This window comes from Rattus norvegicus, chromosome 5 (assembly GCF_021556685.1).
Source record: "Rattus norvegicus strain SHRSP/BbbUtx chromosome 5, alternate assembly SHRSP_T2T, whole genome shotgun sequence".
NCBI lineage: Eukaryota > Metazoa > Chordata > Mammalia > Rodentia > Muridae > Rattus > Rattus norvegicus.
The window spans coordinates 20,550,116-20,567,191 of NC_141538.1; the positions used below are offsets into that span (position 1 = coordinate 20,550,116).

At 37.1% G+C, this 17,076-nt stretch overlaps 1 protein-coding gene across 11 annotated transcripts in view; it reads left to right on the forward strand.

The window, feature by feature from the left end:
- The window catches only part of Rp1 (RP1, axonemal microtubule associated), a 362,732-nt gene that overhangs the window by 149,233 nt on the left and 196,423 nt on the right, over window positions 1-17,076 (forward strand). For all 11 annotated transcript variants that reach the window (XM_087551018.1, XM_087551019.1, XM_087551021.1 and 8 more), the window contains 8 exons: window positions 238-389; window positions 3,727-3,805; window positions 7,960-8,035; window positions 8,587-8,663; window positions 8,766-8,797; window positions 8,954-9,083; window positions 14,747-14,850; window positions 16,371-16,547. In XM_087551018.1, coding sequence (XP_087407144.1) covers window positions 238-389; window positions 3,727-3,805; window positions 7,960-8,035; window positions 8,587-8,663; window positions 8,766-8,797; window positions 8,954-9,083; window positions 14,747-14,850; window positions 16,371-16,547 — 827 coding nt within the window. The remainder of the gene's footprint in view (window positions 1-237; window positions 390-3,726; window positions 3,806-7,959; window positions 8,036-8,586; window positions 8,664-8,765; window positions 8,798-8,953; window positions 9,084-14,746; window positions 14,851-16,370; window positions 16,548-17,076) is intronic.

Here is a 17,076-nt window from a genome sequence, read left to right on the forward strand (position 1 = left end):
AAACTGGTGCTTGGTGTTACTTTAACATTTGATCTTCTTCCCAAGTGTTCTGCAGCTCTTCACTTCACAATGCTCATTTATTCTGTTGCGCTTTCTTGGCATGGTAGTGCTTGGGGGTTGTATATTATTATATCTTCTGTAAAGTTTGGATTCTGTATTATATTTTGGACCCTAATTTTCAATTATTTCAGTAGTTCTTGGCACTTAAAACTTAAATTTGCTTTCTTTTGTTGTTAGTGACAACATATGAGGTGTACATTACAACAGGTGAGCTCTGGAATGCTGGAACAATAGCCAATGTCTACCTTTCTATCTATGGGGAAAAAGGAGATACAGGATCCAGGAAACTCTTCAGATCCAAGAACTCTTTAAAGTTTTTAAGAGGACAAGTAAGTAAACAAAACTAACTTTTCACGGTTGTAAAAATATTATTGTGGTTAAAACACGTAGAATTTCCCACACTGGCCATTCTGTGCATTTGGAAAACATAGTTCATTATATGTTGCTAGTTATTTTTTGTCAACATGAATCAAACTAAAAACCCCCTGGAGGTAGAAACCTCAACTGAAGAAATGCCCCTAACAGATTGGACTTGTGTTCATGTATGTGGGTCATCTTCTTGATTAATGATTGGTATGAGGACTGTAGCCGGCTGCGAGTGGTGTAGTCCCTGGGCAGGTGGTTCTAGATTGTATACAGAAACTGTAAGCCAGGAAGCAGCTTTCTCCCATGGTTCAATCCTCTGTTCATATGTGAGTCCTTGCCCAGAGTTCCCTCAACAAAATTATGTTTGGGATATAGAAGCCAAGTTAATCTTCTCTTCCCTAGTTTGATTTTGGTCATAGTGTTCTATTATTTTAATGGAAAGCAAACTAGGGCACGTACTTTAAACATGCAGATGGTACTCCACTTAGACGGTGTGACTTAAAAAGTTCCAGTAATAAGACAAAAAAGGAGGGGTGAAAGTCACACGCACTTGGTAGAATTCAGTCCTTACTTTTTTTTAAGGTTTATTTCGTTTTTCTTTGTTTTTCTAAGCTACAGATACACAGTTGGACACTTAAGCAGTACTGAGGGACAGCCACGAGCCATAGACCTACCTACTCACACATAGAACAGAAAAGGCTTCCTAGTTTACACATTGCTGAGCTCAGGTGTTTAGTAGATTAAATGTATTAAATGCAATTTCAACTTACAAAGGGTTTATTGGAATGTAACCCCATCTTCAACCAAGAAGCATTTACAGTCACATGTATATGTTTTCTGGATTGTTTTCATTTTCTAAAGGTATAAATCTATAATTATTCAGTGACAATTCTACAATTTACACTCTATATTCTTTTTTTTAATATGAATTGATCACTTCAAATAGCTCAGATAAGTTAAATTGCAGTAATGGTTTTACAATAGCACATGTCTTTAAACTGCATCTCTGAGGTCAGATGTAACAGTAGTTTTTCTTTTAAACACTGATTAATATTAAATTGCTTGTATATAAAACAATACTTGATTAATTCACCCATAGATAGTTATATGCCTTGTCTCCGCTTTGTGAGCATTGTGAATAATACATTGAATTACAAATGGTCTTGAGATAATTTCTGCAGTTATTTGAATAAGGAATTACTAGGCTATATGGTAGTTTATTTTTTAATCGTGGAAGTACTGTCATCTTGTTTCTAATGGTGGTTATAATATTTTACCATTTTATAAATAATGGACAATGCCAGGGGTTCCTGGTTCTTTTCTTTCTTAAGCAACAGTCATTATTATGGGCATAGGTTATAGCTCATTTTAGTTTTCACTTGCATTTCTCTAAGAGCTAGCAATATTCAATATCTCTCATATGCTTGTGGCCTATTTGGATAGAGAGAATTATCAAAAGCTTTAAGTGGCTACTTTTGCTTATTGTTGAAAGATGTCATTTGTGTCTAAGGTTCAGCCAGAAAGATTGTGAGAACCAGAGAACCAGGTTGTTTGCTATTAGATTTTGTCTCCTAGCAATATCAGAAGCTACAACCTTTAATATCTTACTAACATAGCTTTCCATGACATAGTTTCCCATTGAGCTGCATAACAATGGCACCAATAGACAAAGCCAAAGTGGACAGTGTAAAGTCCATGAAGCTTGATTCCCCTCACGAAGACCTTTAGGCAACCAAAGTAAAGCTGAGAATGGGAAATGTGGTCTTCTCCAGAGAAGACCTTGTCCAGTGAGTGCCAAATGCATAGAAATACATGTGTATAGTAATAATTATTGTCTAAAAGACGCCACAAATTGGAAGGAGAGCAGGAAAGGGTATATAAGAGAATTTAAAAGGAAGAAAGGAAAGGAAGAAATATTATAATTGTATTATAATCTCATAAAGAAAAGAAAACAAAAGGGGACGTAATTTGTACCTATGAACCTAACTTTTGTACCTTCCCGTTGTTGAAATTGTCACTTTGTTTACTCACGGCTCCTCCTAGCCTAAAATCTTTATTACTCTTACTTTCAATTTTCTCTTGACTAACTTACCCATCTCCATTTCATTAGGCTAACGTACTGTCATTTTCTCCTTTGTTTAGAACATACCATCTTGCTTCTTTATTTCTCTGGATTTTAGGTGTTGATTCAAACACGACATAAGAACCTTGTGTCCTATATTATCAGCCCAGTTTAATATAGGAAGTAAGGGCTACTGGTCCTAGACTTAGTGTTAGTCTAAACTCTTTGTTTTGTTTTGTTTTTTATCATTACTTACTTAATTTTTTAGTACTTAATGTTGAATGTATGGCTTTGTGCTTGAGAAGCAAGTGCTATATCACTTAGATACAATATCTATCCTCTTTTTACTTTACAAAGTAGTAAGACATTGAGGGTGGGTCTCGATTGTCTAGGATAGCCATAACTCTGTACCTCAGAAGGGTGATCTTGAATTTGAGATCCTCTTCTCTTAATTCCTCTGCTTTGGAATTACAGGACTGTACCACCAGAGAGAGTTTAAAATTTTTGTTTATATTCAACTGTTGTCTGTTTTATCTTCCCAAGAACATTAAGGTATCACTAAGTTTGTCTGTGCCCTAAACTAGTCAGGATGAAATCCAGTCTGTGAGAAGCGGCCGAATGTGGTACAAACACCCTGAGAACCTGGGTGCCATAGATTCTCTCTCACTGTCGTCATAAAGCCCAGGAGGTAGTCTTTGGCAAATGCTCGGTCTGTTCAGAAAGCACAATTTCAACTCATTTGCTATGTTCCTTATTACAACCAGGAGCCTTCAGATCCTATGAACTCTAGACAGAAGGGTTAGGTGGAGTCTTGGTACCAAGATGAAGCAAGTCACAGGGGAGAGATATATGAAGTAGCTGCATGTTATTCCTGATTGCCTATGCTATCAGCTCTTATGTGGGGCTTAAAACTCTTGACCCATTGGCAATGCTTGGAAACTGGGGTATTAAGTGTGTGGTCAAATCCTTTTTCAGGGATATGATTTGTCGATCTTAATTGTCGACTGAACTGGATTTACAATCAACAGCCAGATCAACTGAATTAACCCTGGCTATCAATCAGATTGATTGACAGCCAGATCACTCTCACTTTAGTTTTGTACTGTGGACAGTGTAATATATTTGCCTAATGATCCTACTTTTGACAATTGATTTTTGCTACATTTTAATGTATACTGGTGGTAAAGTCAAAATTATAATCTACATCTAATTAAAGGCTTTCAACAAATTGGTTGCAGATTGATACCTTCTTTCTGGAAGCTGTGAACCTTGGAGTTTTATGCAAGATCGTGATAGGCCATGATGGACTTGGCCAAGGTAAGGCTCACTTACAGAGCTCTAATTGCTCTAATCTGCTTCTACTCCATTTATGTGAAACTCTGCATGAATCTAGAAAATAATTGGAAAGACTTACAGAAAACTACTCTTTGAAGAAGAAGAACTAAGAAAGAAAAGAAGGAGGATCCTATTACATATTATCGAAATAAAAATATTTTCCCCCAGATCTGTTTTCTAAGAGTCAGAGGACTTTCAAGTAGATTTTAGGATGAGGCCCTAATATAGCACTTGAAGAGTCTATTTTGAAGTTAATTTTTCTAAATAAGGGTAAAATTCTTAGCCTGAGCTCATGTGTTATATTCAGGAGATATTAAGCATTGAAAATGATAATCCCAATTATGATATAGTATGAATATATTTAAAAACTTAAGTGAGTTTGTTCACAGTATTATGCAATAGAGTAAATTCAAGGTGACAACCACTAAAGGGTGTGAAACAGAAAATTATCTTCTGTTAACATTCTTTATTCCCAATAATTTTTTTGATAAATAGCATTTAAATAAAAATATGAACAGTCAGGAAGAAATTTTCAAAACACACACACACACACACACACACACACATACACATACACACACACACACACACACACACACGGATTTTATTGTGTTTTAAATTTTGGAAGGTCAGCCAGGTAGTTAATTGCACTCTCAAGTGTGTGAGCTGTGCCAACAGAGCAGCAGCTTTTCTTAAAGCTCTATGAACCATTTTATAGTTTATCAGGTTCCAAATGAAATCACTGTGCGTGATATGAGAGCTAGACCCTTTTGTTGAAAATTTAAAACTTAATACTATGAACCAAATGCCTTCTTTTGAGGGGAGGGGGAATGAGAGAGGGGGTTTATGGATGGGAAATCAGGAAAGGGGATAACATTTGAAATGTAAATTAAAAAATATCCAATAAAAAGTAAAAAATTAAAAGAAAATATCTCAGTAAATTTTCCTCAAATGCCACATTCTCAAATTACAATGTAATAAAAATCTAGAAATTATTAAAAAGATAAAAGCTTTAAAAATTTAATCTCTCATATATGTTCAGTTCTTTTCTACAATTTTGAAGCAAAATATAAATCCTTACTATAATTTTACATAGTATTATAGTGCTATTTTTATTGTCTGTTTTCTGGCAGAGGCCCCCAAAATAATAGGAAGGAGATTCCCAACATTTGTTATAGTCTGTTTCTAAATACCCTATCTTGGTATTTTACAAAGATCACAAATTTACTTATTATTGTATTAAGTGGGGAGTCCAACATCAACATTAAGAGTGTTCTAGCACATGAAATGCCCTAGGTCCAATCTTTAGCACTGAGGAAATGCACGCACACATGCACGCATGCACACAGGCACACATTGTACATACATATGCATGTACACATACACTTTTGTATCTGAAAATCTCTTTTAATCCTCACAGGATGGAGGGGCACAAAGAGCCAATGTGTCCTTTTGTGAGATACTTACTACAGCCCTGAGGGCAGAAACCCTTTGACATTGTCACTTCCTAAAAACTCCCACTTCACCATTAATCTGTCCAGTTTTAATTCTAATTGAGTTTTCTCAAAATAGAGAGAAATAAAGGCAATGTATTTTTACACGACTAGGCTTTTGCTAACTTGTTAATTTGTAAAGTTGCTATTGTAAGATCAATTCCTCATTACCTTTAAGAATTGCCACTTAGGCATCTATCAACCTCCATCAGAGAAACTTCTGGCAGAAAATAAGTTTTAAAACAAAGACTGAGACTTAGAGATCACAGTGAGATACCCCACAGGACTTGGTCCTAAGTGGGATGTCTTCATTAAACTTTTCTTATAAAGGCTCAGGGATCTATGTGGAAGAACAGGCAGAGGAGGCAGAAGTGGTTTATCATTTCAAGGATACAGTGTCTTTCAGACACATCAATACTGATGTACAAATGAACTCAAAGAGATCGTGACATCATGTACAGTACCTGCACAGGTTTAAGTCAGACACAAATCCTAGTACTGAAAAGGGGAAGTTGTCACAAAATCCTATCCCTAACCAAGGAGATCTTTGAGTGACACCTGCTGGAAAATGGATAGTGAGTTTTACCCAATGGAGTATCAGTAGGTCTATCAACCATATTCCTGGGCAAGCACCATGACCAAGAGTAAATTGGCCAACATAAAATACATTCCACTAAACTCTGTTACTTTTTATGGGTATATCATTTTGTTTTGGCATTTTTTGTAACATTATGCTTTTTTGTTGTTTTGTTTTTGTTTTGTTTTAAGAGCTAGAAAGAGAGAAATATAAGTTAGGTAGAAGGATCTGAAGAAGTTGGGGAAAGTAAACATGACCAAAATACGTTGCATGAAAAATTTTTAATGAAGATAATTTTAAAACATCTTAACAAAACCAAATTTATAGTTTACCTTTCAAAGAAGTTACTACTTATGTTTGTCAGTTGCTTCTTAAACCTGCTTCACCGTTCTAGAAACCTTCTGGTTTTCTTAAAGGAAAAGAGTCTATATTTTATGTAGCACTTCAGAATAAAATTAAAATGACATTTTTGAAGAGTGACAGTGAGGTAGAGGGAATGGCCCATGGGTTGTAAGGCATGTCATGTGACAGGTTTTTTTAAATTATCTTTAATCCTTTTTACAGTCCAGTTGTTATCCCCAACCCTGTCAATTCCTCATCCCATTCCTCCCCTGTCTCCAAGATGTGCCCACCCCCAACCCACCAGGCCTCCTCACTCCCTGGAACCTCAAGTCTCTAGAGGGTTAGGGGCATCTTTTCTCACTGAGGCCAGACCAGGAAGTCCTCTGCTGTATATGTGTTGGGGGCCTTGTATCAGCTGGTGTGTGCTCCCTCGTTGGTGGCTCAATGACTGAGAGATCTCTCAGGGGTCCAGGTTAGTTGAGATTGCTTGTCTTCCCATGGTGTCACCCTCCTCCTCCTCCGCTTCTTCCAGCCAGCCTTTCCCTAATTCAACCACAGGGGTCCCCAGCTTCTGTCCACTGGTTGGATGTAAATATCTGCACCTGACTCTTTCAGCAGCTTGTTGGGCTTCTCAGAGGGCAGCTAAGCTCCTGTTTGTAAACACACCATAGTACTAATAATAGTGTCAGGCCTTGAACTGGTTCCAATTTGGGCCAGTCACCAGACCTTCTTTTCTACAGTCTCCTCTCCATTTTTGTCCCTGCAGTACTTTTAGACAGAATCAATTCTGGATCAAAGTTTTGACTGTGGGATGGCAATCCCATCCCTCCACCTGATGCCCTGTCTTTCTACTGGAGGTAGGCTCAATAAGTCCCCTCTCCCCAGTGTAGGGCATTTCATCTAAGGTCCCTCCCTTTGAGTCCTGAGTCCCTCTCACCTCCCAGGTCTTTGGTACATTTTAGAGGTTTCCCCATCTCCTACCTTTTGAGTTTGTCTGTTTCCATTCTTCCTGATGGTTCTCAAGACTTCACTCCTGTCCCCACCCCAGTACCTGATCACGTTCCCCTTTTTCCCTCTCCCCCTCCTCTCCCACCCAGGCTCTTCCCTCCCTCTGCTCCCTGTGATTGCTTTCTTCTCCCTTGAAGGTGAGATTGAGTCAGCCTCATTTGGGCCCAGAGAAGGTATATTTTGTACAGACAAAACTAATACTAGTAGTTAAATTTTTCTATTATTTCCAATAAATAAAATCGTATTTTATCCAATGTTAGATTGCAAGTTAATATGAATTTAAACACTTAAAAAGAGATTATAGCCTTTATATATACCAATATTTACCTGTCTTAGTACTTAGATGCAATATGAGTAATTTTTCATTTTTAGTATATGGGAAACCTTGGTAATTTTATTGAAATAATAAGTATTACTAACTCATGAAATATATGTTCTTGAAAATTTCTAAACTCAGGGGTATAATTATACTACACTTATGGAAAATCATATTGAAATATATGTCATAAAATAAAAAACCTTCTTAGAACAATGTACTTTTGTTTTACTAGAACTATGTTAAATGTTTATCATTATCTTCTGTTACAAATAGATTTTTGGAAGCTTTATGTTGCACGAAATTTATTCAGAATTGAGATCTGTTTCTCAAAGCATGCAATAATCTGCACACTATACATATCCATTAATATATATTATTTTCTTAAATCTGTTCTTAGGAAATGGCTGGTTTCTTGAGGATGTTGTGGTCAAGGATCCCACGACCAACCATGAGTATGCCTTCTTCTGTCACAGGTGTGTTTACATTGGCAAGTCAGTTTATCTCAGTCAGTTCTAGGTCCATATATTGATGAGAACTAGATAGCTTATTAACTATTATACCATATCTAAAGCTTTGTTATATGATGTTTGCATTATTATTCTTTTTATTGATTTGTTCTTTGACAGGTTTCTGTGAATATATACTACATTATTCTACTGATCTCACCACCTTCCTTTCTTCCTACCCACCTCTACTCTCCTGCCACAGGATTCCATCCTTCGTTGTTGTTGGTCATTTTCTTTTTGCTTGGTGTCCCACTAATTACCAGTAGAACTGATGGACTTGGCTGTAGATTGAGGGAAACACTCACTCTTCACTCTTCCACCTTCTCACACCCTTGATGTCATTTATGGATTTTCTTTTCCGTCTCCACTACCCTGCCTTCATTGACTTAGTTCCTATGGTTTTCCTCCTATTCTTGCTGTCCATTATTTCTGTCTGGGGAAGATAAGTGTCATAAACTGGGTAAACATAAAGCTCGAAAAAGAGAAAAAACAAACCTGACACATTTTTCTTTCCACAGATGGCTGGATGAAGGAGAAGATGATGGTAAAATTGTCAGAGAAATATATGCTAGGGATAAGACTATCTTCTCTGTGAGTGAGTGTCACAAATGCACATTTCTTGAGAAATCATGTTTTATGATGAACAAAGCAAGCACAATACACTTGAAATTAATCAACTTCCCCATTATATTTCCAGGGAAGAAGCTAGAACGTAAGAGGAAAGAAACAGTAAGGTTTTGTTTTAAATGATTTATTACAAATAGTTTCAGATAGCTGTTTGATGTGTTAAGCAAAAGGAGTAGGCCGTTTTCAGTAAAGACTGCTATTTAGTAGTTTCTTTCCTACATGTCTTCTCAGATGGTCTCTATTTTGTTTATATTTTAGTGGGCTGCTGAGAGATGGAAGTTTATGAAAGGAAATACTCTTCAGTTTTACAACAAGCTCACTGGAGGGTTTGTCCGTCTTCATCCAGATGGCTCGGTTGATGCTGCTGGAGAGCAGACAGACAGATACAGTAAAGTAGTACTTCCATATGATAAGAACATGTTGTTTGTTTAAGAATCAACATGGGTGAACACGGCCAGAAATAATTCTGATTCATTATCCATTTGCTTTTTTTTTTTTTCTTTTCTTTTTTTCGGAGCTGGGGACCGAACCCAGGGCCTTGTGCTTGCTAGGCAAGCACTCTACCACTGAGCTAAATCCCCAACCCCAATCCATTTGCTTTTTTATTGAACTATTTCATTATTTTGCATCCACAAAACATTTACTGTTGACAAATTTTTGAGAACGAAGTAGGATAGGATCTTGGTTTTGAATGGGCAAGTCTGTTAAACACATAGTAAGTAAAAGTAAAAGAAAAAAATAGCGAGTGGCAGATAGAGAGAAAGCAATCCTAAAACTAGGCACTTACATCATCTAGTCGAATGAGAAGAGCAGCTTTATTACGAAAGCAAGCAAAGGACCAAAGAACAAGTAGCAGATGGATAAACATCGTCAAATCAGATGCTCATAACGTGTAGCAGAAATGACTGAAGAAACCCTGTTGGGGTTTTCCAACTATGAGTTCTGAGTGGAACAATTTTTACCCCTCACTGAGGCCTCCCAATCAGAGGGAGAAAACAAAACAAAAAAGCAAACAAACATACAAACAACCCAAAGATAGAAAAGACAACACCATTAAATCAGGCACTTACAATATTCAGCAGAAATGGCTGGGGTAACCCTGAGGAATAGTCATGCTGGGGTGTCTGACTGACAGAAGACTGGCAGGGCATGTTTTTCCTCATTTGAGATTCTGGCTTCTTGTTCTCATTGCAGGCTAAAAAGTAATAACCTCTGTTGCTTTCCTCCTAGTTGTCCTGAACAAGGCGCTGTTTTCAATCTCTGTATGTTGTTTGCTGCTCTCCTTCTCTGTCGCAGACAGGTTTCTGAGACTTCTTGTCCTGGAGTCTCAGAGTACACTTGAGATAAATATGCTTGAGTGTGATATGAGGAGGCCTACTGTGGTCTTAGAGTTCTTTTCCAGCACTCACAACTGACACCTGACAGTTTGTCAGTATAATTTATATTATACACTTACATTCAGTTCTGGTTATGGTTACCAATACCCACAGTTGGTACATAGACTATCTTTGCATATATAATTATATAGACTTTGTACAATGATGAAATCACACACTCAGATTATTGCTACCATTAAATGAGGCATGATTGTATATATTTAAATCTGGAGATACAAATATATAAAGAGGTAGTTTTGAAGAGTGAGGTGTCTGCAGTGCATCACGAATACATTCCAGTCTCAGCAGTGTTCTGGTCCTCCAGACAGAAAATTCACAAACCCACCAGATTTAAATGGTATTGTACACCAAGTGGAACTAACATAGTTATATGTTGCCCCACAGTTGGAGATAGACATTTTTCTTGGCTATGAATTCTTCAGAGAAGATAATATATATTGGTCATGAAACACATCTTGACAAACTTAAGAAGATAAAAATCACACCAAGAATGTTTTCTGACTATTAGGATTTGAAATTATAACTCAATAAGAAACATTCTAAAAGCATGAAATTAACTACCATTTGTCTGAGAAGCTATATGGACAGTGATTTCTTTGGGTCTGACCTTTCCAAAGCAAAGGCAACAGTTCCCCAGACAAATGGTAGTAAATACAACTATAAAGTACCTGTATGGGGAGAGAAATAATCAATAAAGAAACAAGCTGAAGAAGGCAGATGTATTTGAAAACTAATATATCTAGTAACAAGTTAGTATCAAGAATACACAAGGAGCTCTGGCTGGCAACTAACTAATACAAAAATAACCTTACATCTAAATGTTGCAGGAAGTTTAGACTAGATACTTTTTTCTAAAGAAAATGTTTGAATGGCCAACAAGTCAATGCTCAGTCATTAATCATCAGAGAAATGACAATCAAAGTCACAGTGAGAGGTCAGCACATGCTGGTTGGCATGACATTGAATAGAGAGAGAAGCATGTTGGTGAAGGTGTGGAGAAATGAAATTTATGGGAATGTTAGGACAGCCATGTGGGAGGCAGTGGAGTGGGTCTGCATATATCAAAAGGAGAAACTGGCTAATTTTATGAGAAGTCATCTTGGAGCAGAGAGATTTCTGTGGAATCCCGAAGTGCTGATCTTAGCGGATGGAGCAGAAAGATGGTTCCCAGAGGAGTGGGTGGACAGAGGTTTGGACACACAGGGAGAGTTGGTTAGGGGATGTAAATGCAATATGAAGAAAATATTGTTTATAATAGTGAAAGATGTAGAGAGAGTAGGTAAATGATTGCCTGGGGTCAGAGTAAAGAGGAAAAAATAGGAAGGACTAGGGGGTGAGAGATCAGAAATGGTTGCCAGTGATTTGGGGATGAAAAATGCTCTAAAATTGATTTGTGGAAATGGTTGCTCTGCTGTGTTAACATATCCTTTAAATGAATGAATTAATGAACTGGTTAGTATATGTCCCAGTTTGCTTTCTGTGGCTGTGATAAACCTCATGATAAAAAACAACTCATGGGAGGAAAAGGTGTACTTTATCTTGCAGGGACTTGGAGGCAAGAACCCTGGAGGAAAGCTGCTTTCTGGCTCACTCTGGGTTATGGTTAGACTAGCTTTCTTAGGCAAACAAGGGTCATCTTCAGGTGGCTGGCATTGCCCAAAGTAGACTGGGCCCTCCCATGATAATCATCAATAAAGATCATTCCCTACAGACATTGCCATGGCCAATCTGATCTGGACATTCCCTTGATGGACTCTCCCTTTGCCAGGGGACTTTTGGCCGTGTCAGTCTGAAAATGAAAAAGTGAACCAGGATGTGTTATAGCCCAGGAAAACATTAAAAATGGGTGATGTGTTAGAAAGACAGCACAGTGGTTAAGTTTGTTTCCTGGCCCCCATATGGTGGCTAACAATCTTCTGTAACTTTCAGGGGATCTGAGGGCATCAAGAATATACACTGTGCACATACATAGATAAAGGCAAAATATACACATAAAATATTTAAAAATATTTTTTCAATGATGGAATAAAATAATTATGATGTTTAAAAAGCAATAAATATAACATATGTTTATGGATTTAGATTTTTGGTATTTATGGAATCCTTAAGCTAAATGGGAAATTAAACATTTGTAGGAATGGCTTACAGGTCTTAGATCCTTCCATCATTACCTCATTAGTTCACTTAATTAGTGGTTTCCTGAGTTTATTGATGAGAAAACAGAATACTTAACCGCATGTCAGACTCTGGTCTGGATTCCTGCCTCCTAGATCCTCCCTCATTTCCATAACATGCGAATGTCTAGAATTATCTGTAATTACTCGCTAGTATGGTTTAATTTTCTAAAGGTATTTAATTATTGACCATTAAAATGCATTTTATTGGGTAGACAAAACATCAGTTAAACATTAAATTAAGCAAATGTCTTTAAATTTGAATAGTCTGCTGAACCTATTAGTTTTTTAAATCTTTTTTTTTACTGGATAGTTTATGTATTTACGTTTCAAATTTTATCCCCTTTCCCGATTTTATTTGATATTAGAATGGCTACTGCAGCTTGTTTCTTGGGATGATTTGCTTGGAAAATTTTTCCCAGCCTTTTTTCTGAGATAGTGTCTGTCTTTGTCACTGAGGTGAATTTCCTGTATGCAGCAAAATGCTGGGTCCTGTTTACTTATCCAGTTTGTTAGTCTATGTCTTCTTATTAGAGAATTGAGCCCATTGATGTTAAGAGACATCAAGGAATAGTGTTTGTTGTTTCCTGTTATTTTTGTTGTTAGAGGTGAAATTATGTTTGTTGTTGCCTTCTTGCTTTTGGTTTGTTGAAAGAAGATTACTTTCTTGTTTTTTTCTGTGGTGTAGCTCCCCTCCTTGTGTTGGAGTTTTCCATCTGTTATACTTTGTAGGGCTGGATTTGTGGAGATATTGTGTAAATTTGGTTTTTCATGGAATATCTTGGTTTTCCCATCTATTTTAATTGAGAGATTGGCTAGATATAGTAACCTGGGTTTGCATTTCTGTTCTCTTAGGGTCTGTATGACATCTGTCCAGGATCTTCTAGCTTTCATAATCTCTGTTGAAAAGTCTGGTGTAATTCTGATAGGTGTGATTTTATGTTACTTGACCTTTTCCCCTTACTTCTTTTAATATTCTTTCTTTGTTTTATGTATTTGGTTTTGATTATTATGTGACAGGAGAAGATTTTTTTCTTGTCCAATCTATTTAGAGTGCTGTAGGATTCTTGTATGTTCATGGGCATCTCTTTCTTTAGGTTAGGGAAGTTTCCTTCTATAATTTGAAGATACTTACTGGCCGCTCTCTTCTATACATATTATCCTTAGGTTTGGTCTTCTCATTATGTCCTGAATATCCTGGATGTTTTGGGCTAGACCCTTTTTGCTTTTTGCATTTTTTAAAACTATTGTGTCAATGTTTTCTATGGTATCTTCTACAGCTGAGATCTCCTATCTCTTGTATTCTGTTGGTGATGCTTGCATCTATGATCCCTGATCTCTTTCCTAGGTTTTTTATCTCCTGGTTGTCTCTCTTTGTGATTGTTTTTATTATTTCTATTTCTGTTTTTAGATCCTAGATGGTTTTGTTCAATTCCTTCATCTGTTTGGCTGTTTTTTCCTGTAATTCTTTAAGGGATTTTTGTGTTTCCTCTTTAAGGGCTTCTACTTGTTTACCTGTGTTCTCCTGTATTTCTTTAAGGGAGTTACGTTTGTCCTTCTTAAAGTTCTCTATCATCATTATGAGATGTGATTTTAAATTCAAATCTCGCTTTTGGTGTGTTGGGGTATCCAAGGCTTGCTCTGGTGGGAGAACTGGGTTTGGATGATGCCAAGTAGTCTTGGTTTCTGTTGCTTAGGTTTTTGTGCCTGTCTCTCGCCATCTGGTTATCTTTGGTGTTAGTTGTCTTGCTGTCTCTGACTGGAGCTTATCCTTCCTGTGGGTCTGTGATCTTAGGAATGAGAGCACTCCTGGGAGACCAGCTCTCTCTGGGTGAGATTTGGGTATGGAAGGCTGTAGGATAGCCTTCCCTCCAGGGAGCACAAGGAGACCAGAAGAAATTGCATGTGAATATGTACATTCAATAAGTTGGGTAGTTCCTTGCCAATAACTGAGTTTAGGAACTTATATTACTGAATAGTTACTATAATTGTCCCTCATTTGATATGTTTTGACTAGCTTCAAGATTTTAATTAATGCAAAGTGGCTATGTTGGTAGGATGGATAGGAAAGAGTTCAATTTAGAAAATTAAGTTTTGTTACAGTTAAATACTTCTATAGGCATATTATGTGTCTTAATTTATGTACTTTATATTATTTATTTGTACCTATATAGGGAACAAGACATACATATACATAAATATATTCTAGAAAAGTATTAGGAAATGAAATGAATCATGGCTAATAAGCCAATTATTTTAAATGTTATTTTATTCAAATGTATTAACCTCTGTAAACCAAAGTATATATCATATATTATGAATTTTCTAATACATTATGGGTGATGTTTTACCTTTTTACTAGTTACAAACACTAAAGTAAAATATATAAAATATTTTATATTAGATTTCAGTATGTAATTGGAGGAAAAAGAGCTTTTAAAGAATGTACTACTCATGAAACAATTAAGAATATTTTCTAGGTCTTTTCGATGTGATTTTCAACAAAGGAAATATATGTGTTTTCCAAAGCCATGAGATGAGGCATCTCTCTCTTACCCTTGACAATGGCTTTGTCACTGGAATGGTGAGTAGCAGTGATTTTTTTGAGATATAGATCACACTTATGGAACCCAGGCTGGTCTTCAACATTTGTTTTTTCAGCCTTTCTTTCTTGGGGGGATTACAGGTATGCTCTACCATGCCCGTTTGTAGTACATTTTCTCTTTATTATGCACTGTATATGATATATCTTACATAAGTTAATTTCATAAGATAATCAAATACATATTTCCTTGACTTGTTATTTTTATTTCTATATTGGGTTTAGAGGACTGAAATTATTATTCAACTTTTGAAAATTTCAGGCATAAATAAGCCTTAAGCTTCAGCAATTACAGCAGACTGATAGCATTAAAAATCTCAGCGAGCTCTCAGATTTGCTGACTTTTTTTTAATGGTTTAGGGATTATACTCTTAGGGGGAAATCAAATTTGCTCAATTCTGTTTTGCGTTGTTCAGTCTAGGTTTGAAAACTGTCTTTAGATGTATGTCCTATTTTTAAAGGCAAGCATCACATTTTGTTTAAAAACGAAGTCACACAGGATAACTGATTTGCAGTGTGTTAAGCCCTACTCTGCATTGTGGAGTCTAAGACATTAATCTACCTACTGAGTGAATTCATGTGATACTACTTGACAGGAAATAGAGGGCCCTCAGTTTTTCAATTGTAAATTTTTATTCAGCAGGATAGAGTTGACCAGTCAGGGATTCTGTCACTTATATCAGAGTTTATCTGTTTCACCAGGTCTCATCTGACATGAGCCTCCAACTTTATAGTCCGAGCCATTCTGCCCACTGTGGTGTTCTCATGGAACTTAAAAATGTTCTCTTTTTTCTTCCCTTTTCTTCCTAAGACAAAATTTCTCTGTGTAGTTCTGCAGCTTGTTTTACAGACCAGGCTAGCGTTGAACTCAAGAGATCCTCCTGTTTCTGTCTCCTGAGTACCTGGATTAAAGGCGTGCACCACCCACTGTTCAGCTTTGAATTGTTTCTGAAAGATCATAGCCCTGAGTATCAGACTTGGCTAGATGAAGCTTCTCAAGTTTGGGATACCTAGAGTCTTAGGATCGAACACTCAGGAGTTATCAGTGAGTCCTGCTTCCCCACTGGGGCGCACAGTAAATGTAGAATAGGTTCTCAAACATGCTCAGGGGCAGGAATGTTTCCTGAAGTTGTTTTATAGTTTAAAAGCAAAAGAGAGGAATGAGACAAAAATCATTGTTAATTTCACTGCTCAATTCCAAGCAGTCCTAAAATAGGAGGACACAAATCATTAAATGGAGAATAAGCAAGATTGAAATGCACATTTGGTCTCACGAATTCATCCTGACACAAGTGCGATTTGTCTGTAAGAGTCTTTCATGGGTCCTTGCTTCTGAGAATGTCCTTGGAACAAGTCACTGCCAATAACGCTGGGTAATAAAAATCACAGTGAACAATATGCATAGTTCAATGGTTATATAGCATATACATGTATGTCAAAAGATTTTAAACTCAATTATTTTTTCTGCTAATTCAGGGTCGGTTTCTCCCATTCTCTTTTAGGCTGGTGGAGGAGCCTGCTCTGAGCTGAGGGTGCTTCATCAGCCCAACCATTGTGCACTTCTTGAGTCGGTACTGCTTCCTGGGCACACCCTAACCGTTGATCGGCAGGGCAAAGTAGCTGATGAGTCCTCTGCAGGCTATGCAGAGCTTTCAAAAGAATTCTCGGTATTTGTTAAGGTAAAGTCGACGAAAATAATCAGGGTTTAGTGATCAAGTCTCACCCTCTGCCTTATTGAAAGTTTTAGAGTATAAACTCATACTGCAGTAATCAAATCTCTTTCCACTAGGGGGCATTGATGGCATTATCATTCGTTTACAGACTTTATTATTTTTTAACTTTTTTTTCCATCTTTATTAAATTGGGTATTTCTTATTTACATTGCAAAAGATATTTCCTTTCCCGGCTTCCAGGCCAACATCCCCCAAAACTTCCCCCTCCCCTTCTATAGGGGTGTTTCCCTCCCCATCCTCTCCACATTACCACCCTTCCCCCAAGAATCCCGTTCACTGGGAGTCCAGCCTTGGCAGGACCAAGGGCTTCCCCTTCCACTGGTGCCCTTACTAGGCTATTCATTGCTACCTATGCAGTTGGAGCCCAGGGTCAGTCCATATATAGTCTTTGGGTAGTGGCTTAATCCCTGGAAGCTCTGGTTGGTTGGCATTGTTGTTCATATGGGGTTTCAAGCCCCTTCAAGCTCTTTCAGTC